The sequence below is a fragment of the Giraffa tippelskirchi genome, chromosome 5, assembly GCF_054371585.1.
Source record: "Giraffa tippelskirchi isolate mGirTip1 chromosome 5, T2T-mGirTip1v1.2.pri, whole genome shotgun sequence".
NCBI lineage: Eukaryota > Metazoa > Chordata > Mammalia > Artiodactyla > Giraffidae > Giraffa > Giraffa tippelskirchi.
Window position 1 is genome coordinate 101,741,253 of NC_137279.1, and position 27,824 is coordinate 101,769,076.

The 27,824-nt window shown below is 45.9% G+C and overlaps 2 protein-coding genes, 2 long non-coding RNA genes and 1 other non-coding gene across 8 annotated transcripts in view; 3 read left to right on the top strand and 2 right to left on the bottom strand.

Moving 5' to 3' along the window:
- On the top strand, positions 1-18,278 carry LOC145504752 (NBPF family member NBPF4-like). 4 transcript variants are annotated; one of them, XR_014052468.1, is made up of 7 exons: positions 1-223; positions 702-753; positions 1,544-1,710; positions 5,221-5,448; positions 7,453-7,652; positions 11,591-11,835; positions 17,989-18,278. XR_014052468.1 is itself a non-coding variant. In XM_081486060.1 (6 exons), the coding sequence occupies exons 3-5, from the start codon at positions 1,545-1,547 to the stop codon at positions 7,641-7,643; spliced, it is 585 nt and encodes a 194-aa protein (XP_081342186.1). In that variant the 5' UTR covers positions 1-223; positions 702-753; position 1,544; the 3' UTR covers positions 7,644-7,652; positions 11,591-12,728. The 4 variants fall into 4 exon arrangements, 3 of the variants coding, with proteins under 3 accessions (XP_081342186.1, XP_081342187.1, XP_081342185.1); XM_081486060.1 differs by lacking the exon at positions 17,989-18,278 and having other exon boundaries at positions 11,591-12,728; XM_081486061.1 differs by lacking the exon at positions 17,989-18,278 and having other exon boundaries at positions 7,453-7,691; positions 11,557-12,022.
- The window catches only part of LOC145504748 (NBPF family member NBPF19-like), a 363,203-nt gene that overhangs the window by 102,229 nt on the left and 233,150 nt on the right, over positions 1-27,824 (top strand). The gene's annotated exons all lie outside the window — the stretch shown is intronic.
- Positions 8,586-19,233, bottom strand: LOC145504777 (uncharacterized). Its single transcript, XR_014052476.1, has 3 exons — positions 16,733-19,233; positions 16,071-16,295; positions 8,586-9,007 (listed from the first exon to the last, which is right to left on the bottom strand). It is a non-coding gene; the product is annotated as an uncharacterized LOC145504777 (long non-coding RNA).
- Positions 18,828-27,824, top strand: part of LOC145504788 (uncharacterized) — a 21,477-nt gene continuing 12,480 nt past the window's right edge. The window contains exons 1-2 of the long non-coding RNA XR_014052485.1: positions 18,828-19,378; positions 23,199-23,312. This is a non-coding gene — a long non-coding RNA (uncharacterized LOC145504788). The remainder of the gene's footprint in view (positions 19,379-23,198; positions 23,313-27,824) is intronic.
- LOC145508175 (U1 spliceosomal RNA) lies at positions 21,870-22,034 on the bottom strand. The gene has a single exon (XR_014055428.1). It is a non-coding gene; the product is annotated as a U1 spliceosomal RNA (small nuclear RNA).

The following is a 27,824-nucleotide window of genomic DNA, read 5'->3' on the forward strand; positions in this document are numbered from 1 at the left end:
GACTCCAATGCAATGTCTCTTCTTGCCCACAATGCTCCCATCTCCATACCCAAGTGTCCCTGGAATTTCTGTGCCTTTCCAGAGGCGCTAACAGCCTTAATGATTTGTTGCTTCCCTGGTGTCACTGCTGTCATCCCCGGTGTCTGTCTCCTCTAAATTGCTTGTCTTAGCAAACCAAGCATCTGGACCCCAGGATGCAAAGAGCCCTCCCATCACCTTGCTTGTATGTTTCTGCAAAGCACGGCAGAGCCCTGGCATTTTCCCACCCCATGAATGACTGAAGGTTCCGTGTAACAACTAGGATTCATGTGATTCTAGGTTTTGTTCATTCCACTCATCATTCTGCTAAAGTAGTCAGCTTATGATGAGAAAGGCCTGAGTATGACAATATTCTGCTCGATTGCTGTGGGCTATTCCCCAGACTCTGTGGGGAAGATGAATCTTGAACTTTTTACTCAGACTTGGAAGAGGATACTGTGGTGAGAATCTACCAGGGAAGGGAGATCTGGCCTGATGGCTCTGAAAAGCAAGCCAAGGAGAGTCTGAGAGATCCAACTTGAGGCATCTGGCATATCCTCCTTAAATAGCCTGTCATCGCAGTGCTGATATTGTCGTCCCCATGGCAGTATTGGACAGTGGATTATTAATTTACACAATGAGATCTGCTAAGTGTTTCTCAACTTGTCTGAATTTATCCACAGAAAATCTTGCTGATCTGGAGGACAAGGAAGATCAAGACATCATCTGTTCTAGGTAACTATGGAGAAACATGGGTCTGACATCAGTGGTGACATTTGGTCATCTCACATGCAGGGGAATCAGAAAGCGCTGAACATGCCTATTTCTTCCATTCAGACAACCACAAATTGTCCCTGGAACAAGGTTGTCTGTTTTCACCCTTCATGAATCCCTCTCAATGATAGTAACTTGCAATCAGTTGAAGCAGGGCTACTGATCAGCCACAGGATTTCTTGGACTCCTCTGTTCTCTCCTTCTTATGAAAACCAGCATGCGATACTTATCTGCCTCTGTCTTTAGTGTTATGACCTTGGCAGGTATTTCATGACAAGGTAGTATCTAGGAAACAAAAATTCATGTCACATTGCAGTATTAAAAATATTGGTCTTGGAGACAAGATTTCCAGGAGTCCATTATGATGCCAGAGCTGGTATTCATTTGGATGCAGCATGTAAATTTCAACAAAACTTATGGTGTATTTGAAGTCACCTTTATGTTCTGAGGACGTGTGTGACATGACTGTGTGTCCTGGGGTGGCTCATTTTCCTCCTGAGCTCATTTCTTCTCTGTGCTCAGAGCATCTCATGCTCACTCTCCTTCACTCTCTCTCCCTTTCCCTTTGCAAGCGCCTTCAGACCCCAGATGGGAGTTGTGGGTGGGGGGGATTGTTATACCTCCTTTAAGGGGACTCCCCATTTGTTTTCTGCAACCTCTCCCTTAACCCTCCCACCAAAACCAGCTGTGGCTCTAGGTTGACTAATCCCTCTTGTTTAACCATCTGCTCTCCCAACCCCTCAAATCTCAGTATGGATCAGCTCGTGGTAGAAGAGAATGAAGTCCAGCCGGACTCACTGGATGAATGTTACCTGGCTGCTTCTAGTGGCCATCATCTGACAGGTTCCTGTCATCCTTATAGAAGTGCCTCCTTCCCAACAGAGACAAGAGAAGATTTCTTGGATCTAGGTGTAAACGGTGAGTACTCCCAGACAGGTTCCTAGGCTCAGGTTGATTAGAACTGTGTTCTCAGTTTCAATTTTTAAAAGGCATCTCGAGCCTTTGCATTCTTCTTGCCCCAGGCTGCCGTCTGTCACCTGAACTTATCTCATCAGCACAGGCTTCTGGTATCACGTCAGACCAGAGAGGGCAAGTGGAGGGATCAGGGCAGAATCTCAGCTACCACTGTCTCACCTGCAGGAATTTGTGTAACAGAGCTCTTTTGATCAAGATAAGAATCCTTGTAGTCATGACATTTTGTTGCGAATTTTATTTCTTGAAGTTTCTGGCAAGTTCTCTGGCTTTTCATTCATGATTGCAATCTGCTCCATATTTGTAGCATGTTCTATTGTTCCCCAGCTCTAGATTCTTACCCCTGGGCTGCCAAGCTCCCTCTGAAGCATTTAGATACTAGCTCCTGAACATCAAATCTGCCTATGCCCTGTCATTTCCATGAAGCCAAGTATCTGTCTCTGTTGTTCCATCCTCAAGAGACACCCTTGTGTTTCATCCTTTGTGCAGCCAAAAGGAGTCTTCCACGTGCGGGTTATAGTTTCAATGTTTTATGCAATCTCAGTGGCATAACCGCATGGAAACTATCCATAACCTGTGTATCTGATAGGGGTATTGAGCTAATTTATGAGCCAGGTCCCCTTGGGTAGCAGTTCGTAGGGTATGGAAATGAAAACCTAGTATGAAATCCTTCTTGAGCTATTTTTTGACTTTTTCTTTAGGAGAAGTATTTTTATTGTTAGGACTTTGATTCATAAGATCATCTTGATTTCTTATTTCTCATTCTTCCCTGAGGAGCAGAGAAGCAAAGGCTTTCTCAGGATCACAGTAGTTCGCAAACCCGAAAGGGAACACACAGTTATTGTGCCCCTGTTGCCTGCCATGCTCCTTACTAAGTGAGCTCCAAGCGCACTACACCCCATTCAGCCCTCCCAGGCACCCTCTCAGGTGCCTGTGGTGTCTCATAGCGGAGCCGAGGGCGCTGAGGATCAGCAAGGTCCCTTCACTTGCCCCAGACTCCTGGCCACTGGCGGGTGGGACACTGACCTCTCCTGGGCCTGACTCCCTGGCTCAGGCTGTGTCCTCTCCTCTCAGTAGTTGGACCATCCGTGACTAAGAGAGGATGTTGCTCACCTTTTCCTCTTTGCCCCGACCAAATGATTTGCAGCTATGTTAATCTTCAACATCAAGTTGCCAGAGGGCTGCAGAGAACCCCTGTGGTCCCTCACTCAGACCTGCCAGCTCCCTATCCCTCTGTGCACTCTGTCCTGAGAGCAGAGCCAGCGGCTCCTCCAGCCCCTCCAGGTGGAGCCACAGCTCCACGGGGCTCTCTGGAGAATCAGCCAGGGTGAGAGTCCACACCTGTCCCCACCTCCTGCCCCCAGGTCACCTGCTGTCACGATGGGTCCAGGGACACCTTGAATTTGGCTGTGCTGAAGCCATTAAAAAACTGTGGAGCTCTATCTCAGAAACACTGACAGCCGGGTGTGGGTTCCTGTGAAGGGGATGAGTGAGGCTCAGACATGTGTCTCAGAAGTGAGATGTCAGTGATACGGCCCAGTCCTGCGAGTCCATTGTACACAGTGGGCCGGGAAAGGCCAAATCCCCACAGATGGATTGAGATGGATGAATGGAATATCTAAACTATACAGGGATCCATCCTGTGTCTTGAGTTTCATGATAACCTGAGTCCAGTGTGGATAGCTATTATGCAGCCATGTGGGTACAAGTAGTCAGGTCTACCCCATCCTCTCTGTACAAGGAGAAACCCTGCAGAAACAACACAAACACCTGATTTTTAAATTACAACTTGATCTTCTATTGGAGGACTTTCCCCACACTAACAATATTGGGCAGAATTGTTGATGTTGGATAAAATGTTCGGTTATTTTATATTCTGTCAATGGAAAGAATACTCAAAGCATAGGTCTAATAAAACCCATTCTCAAGAAAAGACAAAGAAAATTAGATGATGAAGTTACACAACGATAATTAAAAACAATCCTAGACATTGATTCAAAATAACATTGGAGAATGAGGGGATATGTAGTTTTGACAGTTCTTTCAAACACCAAATTTTATACGAGGATTTACCCTTTACCCAATATGAATTATCCTAAAATCTGATCAAGTGTCCTAAAATAGGAGGATGAATGATTAATGAACTTTGCCTGATGGAAATATGAAGGGCACACCAGACTGAGAGAAGTGCTTTTGGAAAAAGCCCCGGAAGCTCGCAGAGGCTCCTGGTGCAGGGCTGGGGTCAGAAAGGGGCCAGCCTGAGTCCTGGGAGGATTTGCAGAGGGAGTTGTGGGCAGTGATGTTGCAGAAGAAAGAGGGACTAGAAGACAGGAGCACTGGAAAGGCGAGTGAGGAGGTTAGATCTGTGGAGCAGAGAAGGGAGGATGAATTTCCATCAACTGAGGAACATGTGATAAAACAGGATTGGGGGGTGATAAGACAGGTGACCTTTGAGAGCGTGGAGAGGACTGAATCAGAGAAAACAGTTAGAAGGAGGTTGGATGAATCTTTGAGGAGAGTCAGACACAGATGCTGTCTGGAAGACTTAAGAGATAAGAGATCCATGAGAGACAGTTAAACAAACCTTGTTGAGGGTGCAGATGCATCAGCAGGAGGTGAGAGGAGAGCCCCACAGCAATGTAGAGCAGGCCCTGGCGGCTGTGACCTCACATGAGCCTGACCTGGACCTGAGGAGGGTACTTGATATCTTTGGTTAGCCCGCGTTCTGAGACTATGTCCTCATTTCACAGTAGAAATAGAAACAGATTTCATTAGGAGCACTGTCCAGGCACCAGTGGAGGAACGTGTATTGAAGGAGTATACATTGTGTCTCTCTCTAAAGAGACACAGGCGTGTTTCCAAGAGGGTCTCAGACCTCTTCTCCACTAGTCCTAGCTGCTAATACCATGCACCCCCCAGTCTGCTCCATGTGGAATAGATTTTCTTCTATATATACATGTATGGTTGAGTGAAAGCAGAGGCAAAAATTTCAAGCAAGGAAGTTCAAAAGGGTCTGGCGTGTACTCTCTCTTTCAGCTCAAATTCTAGTAGTACCTGAAGCCTTCAGGCCATATGTCTCTCCCTGTTCTTTTATTCCTGTGGGCAGATATCAACAACTCTTTCTCCCCCCATGCCTAGAGGCTTGTCTAGATCCTTTTCTCTAGGTTACAAGACGGAGGCTAAGAACAGAATACGAGGCTTGACCTCCTGTGTCACCCAAACCCTCTAGACTCAAGTGTCTGATTTCTCATTTCAAGAAATTGCAGCCTGGCACCTGCCTTCTCACCACCCCCAGTCACAGCCAGAAATATGGCATCTTCTTCACATCGATGTCTGCCTTTGTTGTCTGGGTTTCTGGGTGGTTTCACTCATGGGCAAGGACGGTAGAAATGGGTGTCCAGAGAGGACTTAGCAAGGAAAAGCTTCCACTGGTCCTGAACCCTCCTTTCTTTTCAGGTGACCCCTGGGTGGACTGTCACCAGGGGCCTGTGAGTTTCCCAGGGTCAGAGGTGCAAACTCCACAAGCACAGCTTCAGGAAAGCACCCACGTGACCAATTGTCTGCAGCGGCAGCTGGACCAGCACTTTGACTGTGGTGACAGCAAAGCCATGCTTGGTCTTTCTTCCACCACCCAGGGCTTTCCCACCAACCCTGATTCTGGAAACCAAGGACCACTCTTTCTGGGTAAGAAAGAAAAGGGGATTCGAAAGCTCTGGTCCATGTACTGGTCATCACACAGCTGTGGGTGAAGGAGGCAGAGGGCCTCTCCCATGCCCGCTGTCGGCCCAGTTGAAACCTGTGACCCTCTACCAGAATGAGGTGAGCAAGAACCTGGGCCTCAGGAGCAGCTCAGCCTCAGGCCCTGGTTCTGCATATTCCTGCTTGTTTAACTGAGCCACGTTGTTTATCTTCCTAGGTATTTACCTCTCTCGTCCCTCATCTGAACACTTGAAAAATTCTCTCCTTTGCATGATTGTTGGGAATTGTAAACAGCATAATGTCCAGAGTGTCTGATTCACTAAAATTTGTTTGATAACCACTATGAATATAGAATATCTAAGCGTTGTGTCTTTCTGGTGCTTTAACACTTACAAAATCATTGCACAATGGTTGTTTCCTCTATGGTAGCATAGGCTTTATGGTCTACCCTTTCTCTAGACCCCATCTTCCCTTGCTTTCTCAGAAAGGTAGCTTGGCAATGTTTTCCTCTTCGTTCAACATGTGTCATCAAGGCGATTTACTCCTGTTGGGTGCTCTCAGTAACAGTGTATTAGCAACATTCAGTAGGAGTGTAAACACTGGCCCTGCAACTCAGTCCCATGTTTGCTTTTCATATCCAATTGATTTTCCTCATTGTACCTTCATTTTAGAATAAAGGGCTACCCTCATTTCTGAAGTGCACCCACCTGTCCCTTTTACGATACTCCATTTAAGTCCTTCTCTCCACTCATCTCCATGTCCGTCTCCTAGTTTTCCTCTCCTCTGGGTCCACATCTGTTCAAATTTCCTTAAAAGAGCTTTCAGACCCTCACATCCATTTCATCTGGGACGTATTCATCCTTACCCTCCATTGCTCTCCACATCGTCCCCTGGACCCTGACTCGACCTGGTGCTCATCCCTCAGGCTGTGGCCTCATCTGAGGAATAAGGAGAGACCCATGTCCTCAGGTAGAGGTGAGATAAGAAGGAGACGCCTTGTGGCAGCATGGAGAGTCTCAAGGAAAGTGCCCAGGGAGGGCCGGGATGCAGAGCCTGACAAGAGCCACTAGGTCTTGCGGTGTTTCTTGTCTTCTCTTCCCTCTCGTGTCTCCTTTTCTTGTGCTTGGCCTCCCACATTCTCAGCCAAGACTGAACCTCACTGGCTCGGTCACTCTGTTTCCTGCTCACCTCCCACGGAGTCCTGAGCATAAACCCAGGCTTCACAGCAGATTTTGCAGCAAAGGGTAGTTTTAATGCCCTTTACTTTCACACCCCTCCACACTGTGGCTCCCACCCACTGCTCATATCTCCTAGTTCCTGTCACCAAACAGAGCTTCTTGCTCCTTCTTCTTATTTTTCTATTTTGTTTTCCAAGTTCAACTTATCAGGAAGCCAATAGAATGACCCATTCAATAGCTCCAATCCTTCACTCATTTATTCCATCACAAACACACTCACTTGTGAGTCTTCTTCCATTTTTATCATATCGTCTATGTCTTATTTAAATTATATATACATATCATATGTAGTGTGTTTACATATATATGAAGTCTATATTCATGCACATTAAAAATCCTTCCAATTTACACTTCCCCACTTCTTTTCTCTCATGAGGTTTTCCTTCAATTTTGACTTTGCTTCATCTCTTCCCAGCCAACAGTGCAAACTGCATCCTGTAGGAGTTTCTTGCCTTTGTCTTTTCTACCTAGGAATTTCTGTTGTCATCCGTTTTATTCTCCTTGGCTCATTTTTGGCATCCGGAAGCATGTTTGCCCTGTGGCACACTTAACAATCCTGGGTAGTATAAGGAAGATCAGCAAAAAAGAAAATATAAAACTATCCCCATTGTCTTCACCTACCCATGGGCTTTCAGATGGCCTTTCTTGTTCCTGGACACTTTCTGTACCTGATGTCCTCCTTGGGTGAAGGAGTAAGTCTTCGTAAATCATGATTAACAATGGATCCTGTTGGTTGTGGTTTTATCTTCAGAGCTGGATGCTTCCATCAGAATGAAGAACCCTCCCAAGCTGGAAGGTGAGGGCGCCGCAGCAGGCGCACACGTGCATCCAGTGTGTAGCAAGATGAAGTGCTTAAGTGTCCTGAAGGAGAAGATTATCAAAAGAAAACTGCTGTTTGGCAAGTGGAGACTGGCATGCAGATTCCCTGGCCTTCAAGCTTAGGGAACAATGGTAATTCCATGTACTTCTACCTTATGCTCATTATCTGTTGTGGCTAAATCTCCCACTAATTGTTCTCTTCCTCATTTGTTCACTCAACAGCTGACACTACCTCTGTGTGGTCTTTCCTCTCTTTTCCATGGGGGCTGCCACCCTGCAGTGCCCTTCCATCTCAATCTCCTCTTTCCACTCGGACCTCTACTGTTTTCCCACTGCTGCCATCCTCATATTCCCTCTGACCTTTCCTATTAGCCACAAGGAAGCCCAGATCCGTGGTCCTCCTCATCAGAATAGCAGCATTTAAGCCACTGAAAACATTGGCCTTAAATCACACACATGCTTGGTTTCTTCATCTTACTTTCCCTGCCCCTGCCTCCAAGTCCACTGCCTCTTTCTTTCAGGATCGTGTCTTAAGGAATCACTCGCATGTGAGTTGGCTTCTGGAGGAAAGTAGCTAGGACAGCCCTTAACCCTCAGCTTTTGCACCTGAATAAGAAACACTGGAACTGAAGGAAAAGGCCTTCATTACTAAAATAAGATAAGACCCTGGGTCATAGGTAGGAGTGCTGCACTCACCTGAGTCATGACTCCCCACAGCCTCTGATAGGCAGAACTTTGCTAATGTGCAGGGGACTTGCAGGAACTCCCTGGAGCTGGCATTAGGTGGAGGACAGTAAATGGCTCCCTAAAGGGACTTTGGGGGAAAGGAGATACAGAAGCCAGGTTTTCAAAATACATAGGGCATGAGATGGACAGGTATTCAGACCTCTCCAGTTTACTCACATGATTCCTTCTCCATATTAGTAAAAGCCCAGAAAAATGAGCTGAGTTGAAATCTGAGGCCAGGGAATGTAGGACAGCATTGTACTGAATTAACTTTGGGCCACGTTTATGAAGACCCAGGGAGATACATGCGAATAAAGATAATCATTGCTTCAGACAATGCAATTGAGAAAGCCAATTATTTATATGCGAGTAACAGAGAAAGACCAAAACATCTTTAGGGCCAGTGGAGAGAAGTCCATGTTGGATTAGAAGGAGAAAATAAAAAGACTGGTGTGAAATAGTGTAGGTGGTCTAGTGTGTAGTTCTAAATCATGCTGTTGTAAAATGAAAACGGGTTGAGTTTTGAGGTAACATGGATGCCTACACCCAATCCATTGAAATTCTGATTTTAAAGTTCTGGGGATGAGCTTTGGATATCAAAGCTCTGCTAATATGCCTCAAGGATTAGAAGGACTGTGGATCTGATAGGATATAAGGAACCAATATGGCAGTGGCCTATGAGTGGCTGCTTCCTCAAAAAGCTGAATAGTAACAAGTAAGGGAATTTGCATTTTTCTCTCAACAGAACTGTTTTGTAGAGCCTGGAGAAGAGAAAAGAGAAAAAAAGAGATGTAGATAGTTAAGTTAGATATATAATCTCTCTGTTTGGATTCAAGTTTCTCACAATTTTTATAGTAAAAGATACAATAAAACAAAGAAAAAAACATTACATAGACCCCAAAGTATAAAATCAACCCCCACCTTGCCACAAGAATAAAATTTAGTGTTTCCTTTTCTACTGTTAAAATGCCACATGCAGTTAGCTATTCACTAAACTTGTTTCACAGACTACTAACTGGCTCAGAACAGCAGATTCGACAAGTTATTTTTCATGGAATCTATCCTTTATGCAAAAGCCCCGTAATGAATATTAGGCCTTATCCTGCTATATTGATCCTTTGACATGCCCTTCTGTCAGTTCAGTTAAGTTGCTCAGTTCTGTCCAAATCTTTGCCACCCCATGGACTGCAGCATGCCAGGCTTCACTGTTCATCACCAACACCCAGAACTTGCTCACATTCGTGTCCATGGAGTCGATGATGCCATCCAACCATCTCTTCCTCTCTTGTCCCGTTCTCCTCCTGCCTTCAGTCTTTCCCAGCATCAGGGTCTTTTCTAAGGAGTCAACTCTTCACATCAGGTGGCCAAAGTATTGAAGCTTCGGCATCCGCATCAGTCCTTCCAATGAATATTCAGGACTGATCTCCTTTAGGATGGACTGGTTGGATCTGCTTACAGTCCAAGGGACTCTCAAGAGTCTTCTCCAACACCATAGTTGAAAAGCATTAATTCTTCAGCACTCAGCTTTCTTTATGGTCCAACTCTCGCATCCATACATGACTACTGGAAAAACCGTAGCTTTGGCTAGATGGACCTTTGTTGGCAAAGTCATGTCTCTGCTTTTTAATATGCTGTCTCAGTTTCTCATAACTTTTCTACCAAGGAGTAAGCGTCTTTTAATTTTGTGGCTGCAGTCACCATCTGCCGTGATTTTGGAGCCCAAGAAAATTACATCTGTCTCTGTTTCCATTGTTTCCCCATGTCTTTGCCATGAAGTGATGGGACCAGATGCCATGATCTTCTTTTTCTTGAATGCATAGTTTTAAGCCACCCTTTTCACTCTTCACTCACTTTCATCAAGAGGCTCTGTAGTTCCTCTTCGCTCTCTGCTAAAAGGGTGGTGTCATCTGCATATCCCAGGTTATTGATATTTCTCGCGGCAGTCTTGATTCCAGCTGTGCTTCATCCAGCCCAGCATTTCGCATGGTGCACTCTGGGTATAAGTTAAATAATCAAGGTGACAATATACAGCCTTGACATACTCCTTTCTCAGTTTGGAATCAGTCCATGTTCCATGTCCCGTTCTAGTGATGCTTCTTGACCTGCATACGGGTTTCTCAGGAGGCAGGTAACGTGGTCTGGTATTCTCATCTCTTTACGAATTTTCCATAGTTTGTTGTGATCCACACAGTCAAAGGCTTTGGCCTAGTCGATAAAGCAGAAGTAGATGTTTTCCTGGATGTTTTTCTATACACCAGCATAAAATACTAGTAGAGACTCTTTCTTTGAGAAAAGTTTGAGGAAAAGTTGATGAGAATTTAGGATAACTAAACTGAACCCTCTTTCACTTCAGAGTTTTATTTGTGTAGATGTCAAGGATATTCCTAGAAATGCCTTAAGGAAGATCCAGCATGAAATCACCTCCATAGCATTTTGGTGTCCATGGGATGCAAATGGGTTGAGACACAGTGACACTCCCTGCTCTCTTTTCGCTAATTTTATTTTGAGTTTCCCCTTTCCATTCATTCATTCCTCAGTCATTCCTTTCCATTCATTCCTCAGTCTCTTTGGAGCTGGATTTCCCTGGAAAGCCTTATTCCTGCCCAGGAGGATGACCAAACAGCCTCTATTAACTGTTGACTCCTCCAGATGGGAGCTTTTCCCCTTCTCCTCTCCCTTCCCGCAAATATATAGGAAGGGCCTGTGGCCTGGGTTGTCAGTAACAAGTCATGTGGTTTTGGATAGTCCTTAGACCCTTGAAAACCTAGCTCCTCCTCTGTAAATTATGAAACTGGACTTGGATACATTCTGAGGTCCCTATTGGTGCTCACATTCCAGGAGTCTCCGGTAGCCTGCTTCTCCTCCTCAGAAGGCGGGGCTGCAGAGGTAAGAAGAGGGTGTCTTTCTCAATTGAGGATCCTCTGCTCCCATAGCAGTCTGTTTCTAATTGTGTTTGAGGGATGCTCAGCACATCCATCCCTGAACGTGTGGGAAAGCATACAGATGAAGGGGATTCAAGAGTGAAATGACCGTTGAGTATTGAGTGGTAGGGATCCAGATGAGGCTCTGAAGAAGCTCTGAGCTGAGATATCCCCAAGCACAGGTGGGGTGAGGACAAGGGTCCTTAGATGCTGCACCACAGGCTAGGTGAAAGTTCAGGGAGGTATTCCTTCGAAATCATGGACCTCACTTTCCTCTCCAGCCAGCCTGTGGCTCTCCCTTCAGCTCGTCCTGTCAACAGGAGCTCTGTCTGCCCCTGGCCCCAGTCACCATGTTGCCATCCCTCCAGGCTCAGCAGGATCTAACAAAGACTCACATTTCTTCTCTCTGTCTGTCTTTCACAGATACCAATTACGTTAGGAACTAAGAAAAGATATCGTCAATTTGAGAAACCACACTATAATATGTACCTTTTCCATTTGATGAAAAAAAAACTCAACCACAGCAACTCAATTTCAACCTCAGCAACGCCAGAGGGATCCTTTCCTGAGAACGAACGTCCCAACCAACGACCACTCTCCACACTCCAAGGGACAGAATTGATGGGAGTAATCCCAGTCATCAGCCTCCGCATGTAATCCTCAGTAAGGTGATCGATGCTTTGATGGACACACAGTTTGGAAAGACCTTAACTCTTGCTCTTCTAAATATTCATCCTCCACACACCAGCATGGGAACAATTAGAAGAAGACAACATATCAACCCGGTCATTCTTTGCCACCGGATGGACTGTGCTCAAAGCAGACAGCATTTACTATACATTGTTCTTGCTTCAAGTGTTTATCCTGTGTTTAATATTGAGGTAGATACCAGATAACTGCAGAATTTAGACTTTGAACCAGACAACTGGCCTGTCTTTTTTCAAACAAGTCGATGTTTGCCCCAAAAAGACAACCACAAAAAGGAGACGAGATGTTGTAGGTTCCAAAGGACTGAAAAGATTGTGTTCCTGTATTTCTTTAGTCCTTTGGAACCTCAAACATCTCCTCACCTTTTTGTAGTTGTCCTTGATGGTCGTGACATTGACTTGTTTGCAGAGGATTGGTCAGTTGTCTACTCAAAGGTCTACCTTTTGCAGTTGTCTGATCATTTCCTCATGATTAAATTCAGGTAAACCCTGTTTGCCAAGAACACATCTAGCACATGCTGTGTGCTTCCTAGCGCAGCCTGTTTGGAGGTTAAGAGTGTCCACTTTACCTGTCTCCACGATTATTATTTTAACATTGAACACTGTTATGCAGAGGCTGATAAGATCTGTTCATTGAAAAGGCAGATTTTGTGTCTGTAATGAGTAATTTGATTAGTGGGCTTTTGAGAGTGTATGAATATCGTATTCTATGGTGCTCCTTCTGTAAAAAGTTTACCATCCTTTATTGGTCCCTGATGTGTGTCAATTTCATATCTGTGGTATAGCCAGCATTGTGCTATGGAAAAGACAATCCCTACCCCTAACATATTATTAAAAATATTTTTGAGTTTCAACTTAAGCTCATGCTTTTTTAAAATTCAGTGTTATAATCCATTATTTTCTTAAATGTATTCTTAATTGGAGGCTAACTGCTTTAGAATGTTGCGTTGGTTTCTGCCATACAACAATGGGAATCAAACATAAGTATAAATATGTCCCCTCCTTCTTGAACCTCCTTCCCACCCCTCTCCCATCCACAGTCCACTATTAACATGATTGATTTTATTCATATAAATACTCTTGTTTCTCATGTGCCGTGCTGTGCTTAGTTACTCAGTTGTGTGCGACTCTTTGCAACCCCACGGACTGTAGCCCGCCAGGTTCCTGTGTCTATGGGGATTCTCCAGGCAAGAATACTGGAGTGGGTTGCCATGCTCTACTTCAGGGGATCTTTCCAACCCAGGGATCGAACCCAGGTGTCCACCATTTCAGGCAGATTCCACCAGGAAAGCCCAAGACTACTGGAGTGGGTATCCTGTCCTTTCTCCAGGGAATCCTACAAAACCAGGAATCGATCCGGGGTCTCCTGAATCGCAGGCAGATTCTTTACCAGCTGAGCTACCAGGGAAGCCCCTCTGTTTCTCCCTATTCAGTTTTGTATCTTAAACACCTCTCGCATCTTTTAATCTATGTTTACCATTTGTAGTAGATTGTATCTTCTGTGTTTCTTTCTCTGTTATTTTATTTTATTTGTGTATGCATATTTGTTTGTGTCTGTGTGTTTTGCTTGGGATTTGGAAGGCCTGGTAGCTAGTTAGTGCACTAAAATTTCTGACACGTTAGTCCTTTAGTATTTTGTCTCATTTCTAATATTTAAAACATTTTAAATGTTATCTATCAACATCAACTTTTTACTACCGTGAAGATCAAGGACATTGTTCTGCTTTTTCCTTCTGTCTTACCCTTTATATACTGTATTTTTCCTAGCTTTTTTTTTTTTAATGTGCTAATTGGTAGGATAGAGGTAGGAGCTGGAGGAGGGGCCCACTGGGTCCTTTCGACCCCCTGGTGGCACAAGATGGCTGTCCCACTCTGGGAGTACTAGCAGCCTCCCTGCAGAAGTTTGAGGGTGTACCTAGGCTGCCCCCAGGGCAGGGCCCACGACACAGTGGCTTAAATCTACAATCACATATATTCAGTGATGACCAGATGTACAAAACCCATAGTTTCCTGTCAATTCTTGATGAGCAGAGTTTGTCTTTAAAGATTTCTCATGATGGACTGAGGATTCCTTAAGTTTGATATGTTTAATACTTGTTTTCTGTTGCTTTAATACAGCACAGACAGCTTGGCTAAATATAAAGAACTTGTCCACAATGAGTTCTATTGACTTTTTTAAAAAAATAATGTTTACTTTATAAGTTCTGCTGAGATGCAGAATGTAAATTGATTTTTCTTCACTGAGGGCAAAGGGTGGTCTGGAGCTTCAGGACCATTTTTCTTTTTCAAAAAAAGTCTCTCAGCTCTACTAGGATAGGTCTTAGAACTGACCGTTCCAGGTCTATTTCCCCTAGGTCTCTATGACTTTCTCTCTGATCCTTTCTCACTATCTTTTGTTCATTTCTATTCTGTTTGATGCTTTCATTTTTCATGCAGTGTCCCTGATATGTTTCGATAAATATGTTCTCTATGTACCTTGTCATTTAGCCTTTTTTTTTCAAAGGATTTTCTTTACCTTCAATTTTTTAAATCTCTGCCAGTTCCAATTTCTCATTTCTTCTTTCCTGCGCACTTGTATCTCACGTTCTGTGTTTCTTACATAAAATACTGAAGTTTTTTCCATGTGTATGTATCTTTGAATGCTTTGTTCAGATCAATTCAAAATATGGATGCCATTTTACATTTTCCAATGTGTTTTGATTGATTTTGAGGCAATCTTTTCATTTGCTGAAATTTTTGACTCTCATTTTACACTTTTTTCTTCTGTCACCTTGGAAGAAATGTCTGCTCTATAGTTTTCATTTTCACATGACTAGGTTACCTGAATGAGAAACAGTTGTTCCAGGTCAGAAGGGATTAGTGCTGTGAGTGGCTTAGCTGATTTCTTTGTTCTAGGTCTGTCTTGTGCAATTACTCTAGCAGAGTTAAGGCTTGGGGGAAAGGCATGGTGTGTCTCTTGATTTGGGGATTCTGTTTCTTCCAGTAGGACCTTTAATTTCTGCCAGTTGCACCATTCTTTTTTCATCACCACGAGTGTCCAAAGGATGCTCCCTTCAGCTTGGTCTCACACCTGATCCCAGTAATTGTGCCTCCTCAAGATTGTCACCCTCTGGTTCTCTGCACTGTTGAACCCCTTCCTATCAATTCCCCAGTCACCAGAGCTAGAGCCAACCAGGTCTCAGACATCCCCCTGAGTTTATCCACATGCTCTTTCTGTGAGTTATTTTACCTGAGCTCTGTCGGGAGTCCTCCTCCGTGCCGTGCTCTGCCCTATGTGCAGGGTGTTTGTTGATCCCTCCGCTGCTGTGTGCCTCCCAGACCCAGCTGAATACAAACCAAGTCCTGTCCACAGTGTTCTCTGGTCCCTGGTTGTTTGGCGCAGGGTTTTGAATGGTGTCCTTGACTCTCTCTGTTAGTCCCTAGCCCTTGGAATTGTATGTTGAGAGATTCAGCTGCTATTATTCTAGGTGGACCTGTGTTCTCCTATCATTCTTTTTCAAATCTCAAATTTGAATAGTACACAAAATAGACACAACAGAACCCTCCCATCTTTGTCAAGCATGGTCTACAATTACCAGCTTATACTGTCGTACTACAATCCATGCACTTACCTTTTCCTGTCTTTTTAAAAGGAAATCTCAGACATCATGTTTCATCTATAATTATGTCTGCGTGTTTCCCCTAAATGAGAACTCTTTTTGAAAGTATATCATCACGGCATTATAATCATAAATTAATTCAAAATCTTTAATATCATGAAAGACTATTCAAATGTTCCATTGTCTACCATGCAGCATTTTTTCAGCTTATTTGATCACATAGGTTTTTTTTTTTTTTTAATTTCTTTCTTTCTTTATGGCCGCCCTGGGTCTTCATAGCGTGGCGCAGGGTTTGTCTAGCTGTGGAGAGGGGGAGCCACTCTCTTGTTGTGGTTTGCCGGTTTCTTGGGCTTCAGGAGTTGCTGCCCATGTGCTCAGTTGTTGCGGCTTGTGGGCTTCGTTGCCCCACAGCATGTGGGATCTTCCTGGACCAGGGATCAAACCCGTGTCCTCCGCACTGCTAGGCAAATTCTTAACCAGGGAAGCCCCCCTCCTCCATTATTGTTTCTACGTTAGTATTCTTTTTTGGAGGCAAATAAAGTCCACAAAGTATAATCACTAAGATAAAGCATTTAAGTCTCTTACATGTATGCTTACCTTCAATTTCTTCTTTCCTTCCTCCCTTCCTTGCTCTCTCTCTCACTCACTCTCCATCTCTCTTGGTCTATTGCTGTCCTCATTTCCGCTTTAACTCATTCATTTGTTGAAGAAACGGACTTGGTTTTTCTGTAGCATTCCCACAGTCTAAATTGTATACTAGGTACTTTAATAAATGTTTCTCTCCTTCATTCTTCCTTTTTGGTGGTAGAATATAGAGCAGTGCTGTAATGTAACAAAGATGCAAGTCACACACGTAGTTTAAAATTTTCTAGCAACCACATTGACAACTAAAAAGTATAAGAACACAATAATGGAAAAATAATCTCCTACATAGCTGATAATGCTATATATACTTTAAAGGAAATATGGGGCTTCCCAAGAACTCGCCTACCAATGCCGGAGACACAAGAAACGCAGATTCAATCCCTGGGTCACGAAGATCCTCTGGAATAGAAAATGGCAACCCACTCCAGTATTCTAGCCTGGGACATCCCATGGACAGAGGAGCCTGGCGAGATATGATCCATGGGCCCAAAACAGTTGGATAAGACTGAGCGACTGAGCGCACACACAAAGGAAATACAATTCTACCAATGTTTTCAAGTTGTGTTTAATAGAAAAATATTGTGCATGTCTCCAACTTTTAAGGTTACACTCACATGAATTATAAATTAAAATCCAGGTCCTCCGTCCTACTCCTTTGTAACTATTTGACAGCCATATGTCTAGTGGTCCCTAGTTTGGACCTGTAGATGCAGAGACTGATGAGATTCACACTTGCAGTCCTAGCAAGACTTCTTCAGAAGTGGTGTGCACTCTCTGAGGAGGAGGCCCATCAAGTTCTGTGTGTTTCTTCAAATAGTATTACCAGTCCTTTCAGTTCAAGACTTCTCAATCCATTAACTGATTATGTGGCACTAAGTGGTGATATTGCATCATCATGTAGTATTTAACTGGAATACTTGCATGAAAAGAAACTTCTCCTAAAGACCAAATACTATGTAGTTACTTAGTGGTAGCTTCTGTAAAGAAAACTGCAGCTTAATGAGCATTTCCCCAAGAATCCTCTGTGGTCACCGATTCCTTTATTTCTTTTTTACCCCTGTGTGCTAATATGAATTCAAACTTGCAAACACCGTGAAGTAGTTCAATTCATTGCAATATAGCTCTTACCAATACTCCAATTATCTCTCTTTTGGCAGTGAACGTGACTTTAAGCTGGCTCCTCAATTCTTTTGAAAAGTTTCTAATAGTATTTGAGACCTTTCTTGATAACAGTATGAAGAGGTGCTTCTCTTTTATCCTGAAGATTTTCTGCTCCTCACCTGGACTCAGTCATTTTTCTAAGAATCTCTGGTTTCTGTTTGTGCAAAATGTTATTCCCAAATCCAATTGTAACCTTAAGATGCTTACTGGATTTGGTTGATTTCTAGGCGTTTGCAGTGGACAGAGCTAGGAAATACATACTCATCTTTGTATGAATGTACATACTCAAATTCAGAACGTCAGGCTTTACTGAATGTTTATCTTTCATCTGACTCTTTTCCATACACCAGTGTTTTTGTGTTTAAGGGCACTGGGAGTAAAGGAAATACAAGATTTCATACCATCTCCTTTGCTTATCCCCACATCATTTGGAATAAGAAAAATTTATAAAAAAAAAAAAAAGAATAAATACCAACAATGCCAATAATAACACAATTAAGGAAAGAGTTTGTTTTTGAAATTTTGTAACTGTTCCAGGGTACGTATAAATTATTGTTTTATAGTTCTCATCCATATGGTTGTTCCACAAAAGTTACATCGTGTTTCCAATGTCTAGAAGTGACATTTAAAACATCAATTTTATAATGATAGAAAGTGAATGCTGTTTCCAACTCAAATCTAACTAAATAGTCTGTATTCACTATTCTAGCCCTATAAGGTCTGCAAATGTCTCAAAGGCCTGGGTGGAACTGGGTGAGCGACCCCTGATCTCAGACGCTGGAATACACTGCCCAGACTCTTCTTCCTGGCTGAGTTTGGGATGAAAGGCCAAGATTTCCTGGAGTCAAGGTTCAAGTCTTAGCCTAACAGCGGTTTTTCCTGTCCAAAGGAGACTTAAGAGCGAGAAGTTCTGGAACAGGATCAATCAAAACTGCGAATAATAGGGTACCTGAATAAAATATAGTACTTCCCATTCAGGTCTGGAACCCCGCCCAGAAAGCTGTCACCCTGGCTGGTCAATGACATCACAGCCCCCGGACCATTATTCACAGGGCCAAGACGTGCGGTCCGAAGCCCCCTCGTGGGGCAGGACTCAGTGGGCGCAGCTTCTGCCTTTTACCCTAAGACCCAGGGTGACCCGACAGGGGGTGGCAGTGGTTCGGTCGCCGCGCCCTCTGTTGGCGGGGCCGGGCCTCCGAGGACCATTGAGCGGCAGAGCCGCAGGGTCCTGCGGGGACGCCAGGGGCTGGTCCCCCGCCCCGCCCCCTCCATTGTCCACAGGTCTGCGCCTCTCAGAGCAGCAGGTCTCAGATCTCGACTGCTGAGGGGGAGGTGGCAGATCACGGGGGCCCAGGGCCTCCTTCGCGGGACCTAGGCGTTCTGGTCCCGAGAGCAGAACGAGTTGGGAGAGGGCGGGGGCCGGGCCTCCGAGGACCATTGACCGGCAGAGCCGCAGGGTCCTGCGGGGACGCCAGGGGCTGGTCCCCCGCCCCGCCCCCTCCATTGTCCACAGGTCTGCGCCTCTCAGAGCAGCAGGTCTCAGATCTCGACTGCTGAGGGGGAGGTGGCAGATCACGGGGGCCCAGGGCCTCCTTCGCGGGACCTAGGCGTCCTGGTCCCGAGAGCAGAACGAGTTGGGCGCTGGGGCGGAAGAGTAGGTCCACTCAGCGCGCATCTGAAGCGCGAGTTCGCTTTCAGGGGGAGACTGAGTTCCGGCTGCGCCAGTAAAAGACTCTGCGTGCGGCCTAAAGAGAAAGGTCCCAGCGAGACTCGAACTCGGATCGCTGGAGTCAGAGTCCAAAGTGCTGACCACTACACCGTGGAAACACGACCTTCTCGCTCTCCCGCCGCTGAGCCGTGTGGCTCTCAGCCGCGCGGTCCCAGGACCTCCTCCCTCCCGGCGCTCTCGTCACTCCGCCGCCTGCCGCTTCCTCCACGACGCCAGGGGGCGCCTGACTCGCCGGCCGGCGGCCGTCTCTACAGCTTTGGACATGGTGGAATGGGAGGAGACCCATTCCGGGTGAGCGACGGGGAGGGGCTTTTAGGCCTCCCCCAAATGCATCTGCTCTGCCGGCATTTCTAGAGTTTTCTGCCCTGAGGTAAAATTCCCGCCAGGAAATAAGAAAGTCCCTTCCCTCTTTGCAAGTGTCCTCTTCCCGCTGCCCTGAGAACTCTGCACGTCCTCAGAAGAGCCTTTGAGGCTTCGTGGGATGTCCCATGCCTGGTACCCCAGGTCCAAGGGTAGACTCGCGGGCCACCACCGGCTTTGTGAGGAGACATGACCTTTGCTCTGGTCGGAACCAGACCAGAAGCCAGGGATCCGCCTTCCCAAACCGTTGCACCATGCCGGTGGAGGAACTGCGAGCCCAAATGAGTTAGGCACAAAGAACGGTTTACAGCAGTAACAGGACTGTTCAAATGTGCCAAATTCTGTAAGCGTTGAGCGGTGCAAAGTATGGGTCTGTTTTGTTGTTCAGCCGCTCTGTCGTGTCCGACTCATTTCGACCCCACGGACTGCAGAACGCCAGGCTTCCCCGCCCTTCACCACCTCCCAGACCTTACTCAAACTTATGTCCACTGAATTGGTAATGCCATCCAACCCTCTCATCCTCTGTTGTCCTCTTCTCCTCTTGCCTTCAACCTTTCCCAGCACCAGGGTCTTTTCTAGTGAGTTGGCCCTTCGCACCAGGTAGCCAAATTATTGGAGATTCAGCTTCAGCATCAGTCCTTCTAATGAATATTCAGGACTGATTTCCTTTAGGATTGACTGGTTTGATCTTGCAGTCCAAGAGTCTCCTCCAACACTCCAGTTCAAAAGCATGAATTCTTTGCGCTCAGCCTTCTTTGGGCTTCCCTGGTGGCTCAGAGGGTAAAGCATCTGCCTGCAATGCAGGAGACCTGGGTTTGATCCCCAAGTCGGGAAGATCCCCTGGAGAAGGAAATGGCAACCCATTCCAGTACTCTTGCTTCAGAGGAGCCTGGTAGGCTACAGCCTGTGGAATGGCAGAGTCGCACAGGAGTGAGCAACTTCATTTCTTCTTCTTTATGATTCAACTCACATCCATCCATGACCACTGGAAAAACTATAGCTTCGACTAGAGGGACGTTTCTTGGCAAATTAATGTCTCTGCTTTCTAATACACTGTCTAGGTTTGCAGTAGCTTTTCTTCCAAGGAGCTAGCGTCTTTTAATTTCATGGCTGCAGTCACCCTCTGCGGTGACTTTGGAGCCTAAGTAAAGAAGTCTGTCACTGTTTCCCTCGTTTCCTCCACCTGTCACCAACTGATTTGAAAAGACCCTGATGCAGGGAAAGATTGAGGGCAGGAGGAGCAGGGGACGACAGAGGATGAGATGCTTGGATGGCATCACCGAATCTATGGACATGGGTTTGGGTGGACTCTGGGAGTTGGTGGTGGACAGGGCGGCTTGGCGTTCACGGGGTCGCAAAGAGTTGGACACCACTGAGCGAATGAACTGAACTGAACTGATGGGACCAGATATCGTGATTTTTGTCTTTTGCATGTTGAGGTTTAAGCCAACTGTTTTCACTCTCGCTTTTTCTGCTTTCTGCCATAAGGATGGTGTCATCCGCATACCCAGTCTTGTACTTTATATGATGTACTCTGCACGTAAATAGGCTGACAAGATACAACCTTTGAGGTACCTCCTGGACTCATTGGAAAGGACCCTGATGCTTGGAAGGAAGGTTATGACCAACCTAGATAGCATATTGAAAAGCAGAGACATTACTCTTCCAACAAAGGTCCGTCTAGTCAAGGCTATGGTTTTTCCAGTGGTCACGTATGGATGTGAGAGTTGGACGGTGAAGAAAGCTGAGCGCCGCAGAATTGATGCTTGTGAACTGTGGTGTTGGAGAAGACTCTTGAGAGTCCCTTGGACTGCAAGAAGATCCGCCCAGTCCATCCTAAAGATCAGTCCTGGGTGTTCATTGGAAGGACTGATGTTGAAGCCGAAAATCCAATACTTTGGTCACCTCGTGCGACGAGTTGACTCATTGGAAAAGAGCCTAACGCTGGGAAGGATTGGGCGCAGGAGAAGAAGGGGACGAGAGAGAATGAGATGGTTGGATGGCATCAGCGACTCGGTGGACACGGGTTTGGGTAAACTCCGGGAGCTGGTGAGGGAAGGGAGGCCTGGCGTGCTGCAATTCATGAGGTCCCAAAGAGTCGGACACGACTGAGTGACTGAACTGAACTGATGCTGGGAAACATTGAAGGTGGAAAGAAGAGAACGACGGAAGCTGGGATGGTTCGAGACCCTCAGACACACAAGAACTAAATTAAGCTGGAATCGAGACCATCAGACACAGAAGAACTAAATTAAGCTGGAGGGAAGAGTGCCTGCACTGCTCAGCTGAACACTGCCACCTCGCGGACTGTAGCCTACAAGGCTCTCCCTTCCGTTCTTGAGCTTTCCCAAAGTACGGCATTGGAGCGAAATGCCATTTTTTATTCTAGAAAAATTTTTCCGAGGGTCTTCTGTATTACCGAGAGATGGTTTACTATCGCCTGAGCCCCGAAAAAAACACGCTCAAGTAGAAATCACTTCTATCGTTAAGACCGCAGTTACCAAGAGAAGGCGCGCACGCAGTCCCCCACTACCACAAATTACGCAGTCGCCTTTCCCCCCATTCGGGGAAATCGCAGAGGTCAACACACCCGCCGTAGAATGGGTGACTCTCGCTCTGGGAGAACCACCTTCGCGATCGTGCTATCTTCTCTGCCAGCTAAGTATGGAAAGTCTTGGCCGGCCGCCCGTACAGCCTCACACCCGTACACTTTCGCACACGCTCACTTTGCTATTGCCGCCATCTCTTCCGCCACCCTCCGCACCCCATCGTTTCTCGCGCCTCTCAGGCACTCCTAACAACTCTTCTAATAAAATTCAAGAGTATCTCGGAAAAACTTCCCACAACCGGCAAAATGGCAGGCCGGGAACTGTACCGCTTCCGCTGCAAATTTACATAAGCCCACCCCATTCAGGACCTGTAAGGCGGTTCCTCTCCTCCAACCCACGCCCTGTCCCAGGCCCCTCATCTCCCCTCCCACCCCTGCTGAGAGGACCAATGGGCAAGCCGGCTGCTGAAGGAGAAGGGACGTCATGATTCCCCACAGCTTAGGGAGCCCAGAAATCAGTGGAAACAGACCCTTTCTTCTTTAGTTGAGATGGAGGGGAATTTAGCCAGCCTCTTTGTATTCTTAACCTTTGTTCTGGGTGACACGCTGAGAATAGTAATTCTGTGGCCCTCTGTTATGCTGATCCAATTTTGTTTTAAGAAATAATAAGTTGTAAAACAATGGATGTAAATATATATTTGTAGGAACAAAATAAAGCGTGAGTATGTGTTATGTGTGTAGGCATATAGAGTCAGGGTGCTAACTTTCAAAAATGCACAGCGTGAGAGTTGTGAGTTCAAGTATTATTGGGGGCAAAATGAGGAGCTCAGGAGGCAGCATCTCAGATAGCTCTGAGAACTTGCTCCACAAAGGCAGGGGCGAAGGTCAGTGTATGTGTGATCTTGGTGAAGGGAGAGGACATGCATTCAAGTGCAGATGTTTTGCAGAAGGTTACTGCTAGTCGTGAGGATCGCATGTCACCGTGAAGGATTTTTGTGCTTTTCTAGGTACTAGGAGATATTTGGGTCATAAAATCGGCTCCTGAAAATACATCACTATCTGAAGACTTGTTCTGCCAGTTTTTCCCACAGCACAGAGTGGGCTCCTTTCGGCTCTCCACCCTGAACTCCTTTCAGGGGGTGTTGAAAATCAACAGCTGCAGCATTAAACCTTGTAAAGGTAGATGGCAAGTGGCAGTTTGTAGCTGCCAAGAGTTAGATCTCAAAGTTCTACTTGGTGCATTTTCTGTGCACCTTCTGACTTCATCCTCATGGTCTCCCAGGGGCCATGTTTTTCCTTTTCTCACCATACAGAATACAAAAGTGGAAGATTCTGAAAAAGAAGCTGATGACCCAAATAAGGGATAGAAAGATGACGTGTTTGCTTAAAGAATGAGGTTTGTTTGTTTTCTCTTACTGGGTAAGAGTGGGTTAGACCTGAGGGCAGGGAGTGGGAAGGCTGGAGAAGGCAACCAGCTTGCCTTTCAGACCAGAGACCAAGGAGTGGAGGAACTTGATCCTTGAAGTGCATTTGGCTTCAGGGGGAAGGGGACTAGCCTGGAGGGAGAATCTTGAACTCGGCACCCAGGTCACTTGCAGGAAGAACTGGCCTTTCTTTGAACAGCTGACACGACTCGTCCTGCACACTGACTTTAAGTATTCTTTACCCACCGCTGTCCACTGTAGGAGTTTCCTATTGCTACTTAATATGTTCCTACACACTTAGCGGCTTAAAACAACACACATTCATTATTTTCTGACTCTGGAGATCAGAAATCCAAGATGCATCTCCCTGGGCAGAAATCAAAGTGACAGTTGGGTTGTGGTGATTCTTCCTGGAGAATCTTTCTTTGCCTTGTCCAGCCTCTAGAAGATGCCTACATTCTACTCTCCTAGGCCCCTTTGATCTTCAAAGCTAGTTACAGCTGATCACGTTCTTCTCACAACACATTATTCTGACACCAAGTCTCCTTCTTTTGTCTATATGAACCTTTGTGTTTCCATGGAGCCCCCATCTCAAGATGCTTAATTTAATCACACCAACAAAGTCTCTTTTGCCATGTCAAGTAACATAATCACAAACTCCAGGGGCCCAGTTGTGGACATCTTTGGGGAAGCATTAGTCTACCACCACAGCCAGGCTCCAGAGTGAACACATTTCTGCAAGCATATCAGTCAGTGGTGGCTGCTCCATTCTGAAAGTGATCCAGGTGAAAGCAAGTCAGTCCACTGTTTCTGAGGGTCAGCAGTCAACAGCTGGGCCCTGTACTGAGGCATGTGAGTCAGAGAGAGAGAAGGAACATGTCTGTGGGGAGAGGAATCTGAGGACCCAGTGCCTGGGCAGTTCCCAGGGATCAGAGCTGAGAGCTGCAAATGCCTTCATGGGGGGAGGAGGCTGGGGAGGGTGTTAGGAGCTGAGTATATGTGTTTCCCTCCCCTCACCCCCCACACATTCATATCTTGGACACTAATCCCCAGTGAAGCTGTATCTAGGGAAGGAACTTTGAAGGATGTAATGAAATTTAAATGAGATCATAGCTTTGGGGCCCTGATCTGATAGGATGTATCCTTAAATGAAGTGATAGCAGAGAGCTTGGGCCCCTGCCCTACCCCAGCTCAAGCAACAAGGAAAGACCTTGTGAGGACCCAGCCAGGCCAGGACTATCTGCAAGCCAGGAAGGGAGCTTGCACCAGAAACTGAATTGCTGAGAAGTTCCAACCATGATCTTGGACTTCTCAGAACTGTGAGAAAACAGATTTCGGGTCAAGCCACCCAATCCATAGCATTTTTTCTTGAAGCCCAAGCTGACTAATATAGGAGGTCAATTAGTCATTGACCTAAGCAGCTTCTCCTACCTAGCCCTTTTTGGGATCTGCCCCAGTCTTGTTGATTCCCAGTAATTAGCACTCACCACCTGCTTTGCCTTTTAAAGCCTTATCCATGAGTTTCAAACAAGCAGTCATCACCCGGTTTGAGATTTCATAGCATATTTGGACATGACTGAGCACCTAAGCACAGCACGCAGCACAGCATAATTTGCTACATGCAGCAATGGCCTGCAACAAGGATCTTGGAGTTTCTTTTGAATGAGTTTGACATCTTCAAAAATAACAACCCAGAATGGCCTGGGACAGCTGGTCATTCTGCGGGGTGACCCAATACCCCATGTGGCCTGCATTTCCTCTTCTACCGGATGATTTCTATGCTCTGGACTCTCCACAACCGTAGACAAGGGTTTGGGTGCTGATGAAGAATCTGTGCCTAATTCTGCGGAGGCTCGGGGGAAAAAGGAAAGAACTCCCAGAATCTGGGGGTGGGAGGGGGCGGGGGCTGAGAGGCTGCTCTTCTGTGAATAAAGAAGATTGGAGGATGTGAGAGCAGCTGGGGTGTGTGCGTGTGTGTGTGTGTGTGTGTGTGTGGATGCCCACTGTGTGTGTCCAGGATAAACTCAAGGGAAGTTCAAGAGAGGGCAGCTGCCATTCTGGGACCAGAGACTAGAGCACCTTGGCATTCAAGCTCTGCTCATCCTCCTCCTTATTCTGCCTCTGTTTTCCCTTCTCCGCCCTGTCCTCACTAGCACCTCACCAGTGTTTTATTGTTCTCACTCCTCCTCCCTCTTGCTGCTCCTCTTGGATCACTCCCACTACCATATCCCCCTCCCACTCCCACACAAAGCAGGCCAGCAAAGGAGAGGGCTGAGCAGTCTGAGAGGAAGATGAGGGAATCTTTTCCACCAGGCCGAGAAGCACAAATACATTTCTTTCTGGTTAGATTCTTGTCTGGAGGGGACGGAGTAAGATGGCTCCACCTCCCCAGGCAACTAAGGCAGCACAGGCCTTAGGTCAACCCCAGGGATAGGTGACCAAAAGTCAGGAGCTCTGGACGTGGATGGAGCACGTCTGGTTCTCAAGATCCCAGACAACTTAAAATGTTGGTGCCACCTTCTTTATAAGGCAAGTTCCACGGAAGGACCACATTTACCATCCTGGCTTTGTTTATGTAAGGGTGCATAGGTGCGTGTTCCTGTCTGACTCTTTTCTACCCCATGGACTGTAGCCCGCCAGGCTCGTTTGTCCATAGGACTCTCCAGGCAAGAATATGGGATTGGTTTGTTATTTCTTCCTCCAGGGGATCTTCCCAACCCAGGTATTGAACCTGTGCCTCCTACCCTGCATTGGCAGAAACCTGAGAATGTTCATAGTCCTCGTGTTCCTCCCTTTCCTGGATCTTTACCACTGAGCCACCAGGGAAGCCCTGGTAGTTTAGTAGTTCTGCCTTCTCCCTTTTCTATGGGTTTGTTATCTTCCCAAGCAGTGACCTTTCCTCTCACATCTCTTGCTTGAGGAGGCTAATTTAGAAATATCTCTTTGGTGTCTTTTTCCTTTTCCATAAACATTCTTTCATTCTGGACTTAATCCTTTTGAACCATATTCTGAATCTTCTATGATTATTCAGTAAGTATTTGTAAATAAAAATTGTTAATGTTGATCTGTTGACTCAACCAATCAACACTTAGGTTGGATCCAAACCCCACTCCATCCGCACAGGAAATGAGGCTCAGCAGTGGGTGCCCTGTGGACAGTCTTGGGGAAACTGAAGGAAATTTTGCTGGCACCTCCAGACAAAATTGTAAGGTCAAGTCATTCAAAATGACCGTTCTCTTGCTATCTATTCATTCTCCTTCACCAGCCATTCCTTCACCCACATGACTATCCAATCCCCTTAATTATCAGTTCAATTCAGTCCAGTTGCTCAGGTATGCGTGACTCTTTGTGACCTCATTGACTATAGCACGCCAGGCCTCCCTGCCATCACCAACTCCTGGAGTTTACTCAAACTCATGTCCATTGAGATGGTGATGCCATCCAACCATCTCATCCTCCAAAATCCCCTGCTCCTCCCACCTTCAATCTTTCAAACATCAGGATTTTTTCAAATGAGCTAGTTCTTCAAATCAGGCGGCCAAAGTATTGAAGTTTCGGCTTCAGCATCACTCCTTCCAATGAATATTCAGGACTGACGTACGTTAGGATGGACTGGTTGGAACTCCTTGCAGTCCAAGGGACACTCAAGAGTCCTCTCCAAAAGCACAGTTCAAAACCATAAATTCCTTACCACTCATCTCTCTTTATAGTCCAAGTCTCACATGCATACATGACTACTGGAAAAACCATAGCTTTGACTAGATGGACCTTTGTGGGCAAAGTAATGTCTCTGTTTTATACTATGCGGCCTAGGTTGGTCATAACTTTTCTTCCAAGGAGCAAGTGTCTTTTAATTTCATGGCTGCAGTCACCATCTGCAGTGATTTGGAGCCCTAAAACTAAAGTCTGTCACTCTTTCCATGGTTTTCCCATCTATTTGCCATGAAGCGATGGGACCAGATGCCATGACCTTAGTTTTCTGAAGAGTGAGTTTTAAGCCACCTTTTCCACTCTCCTCTTTCACTTTCATCAAAAGGCTCTTTAGTTCTTCTTTGCTTTCTGCCATAAGGGTGGTGTCATCTGCATATCTGAGGTTATTGACATTTCTCCTGGCAATCTTAATTCCAGCTTGTGATTCATCCAGCCCAGCATTTCTCATGATGTACTCTGCAAATAAGTTAAATAAGCAGGGTGACAATATACAGGCTTGCCATACTGCTTTCCCGATTTGTAGCCCCTTAATTATACGGCTTAGTCAGTAACCAACTATGCGGTTGCCCCGACCCCAGCCTCTGGTTTCCCTGGTGACTGGTGAGCCAATCAGACATCGATGGTCCCTATACGTTGTAGTCTCCCCTCAATTCCGCCCTCGGCCCCAGCAGTGAAGATCGCTGCCTTGTTCTGCCAGCTGTTTGCTGAATACTGGGGCATGTCACTCTAGGACCCTTTGTTTAGGAATTATAAGATTCTCTATCCACTGAATG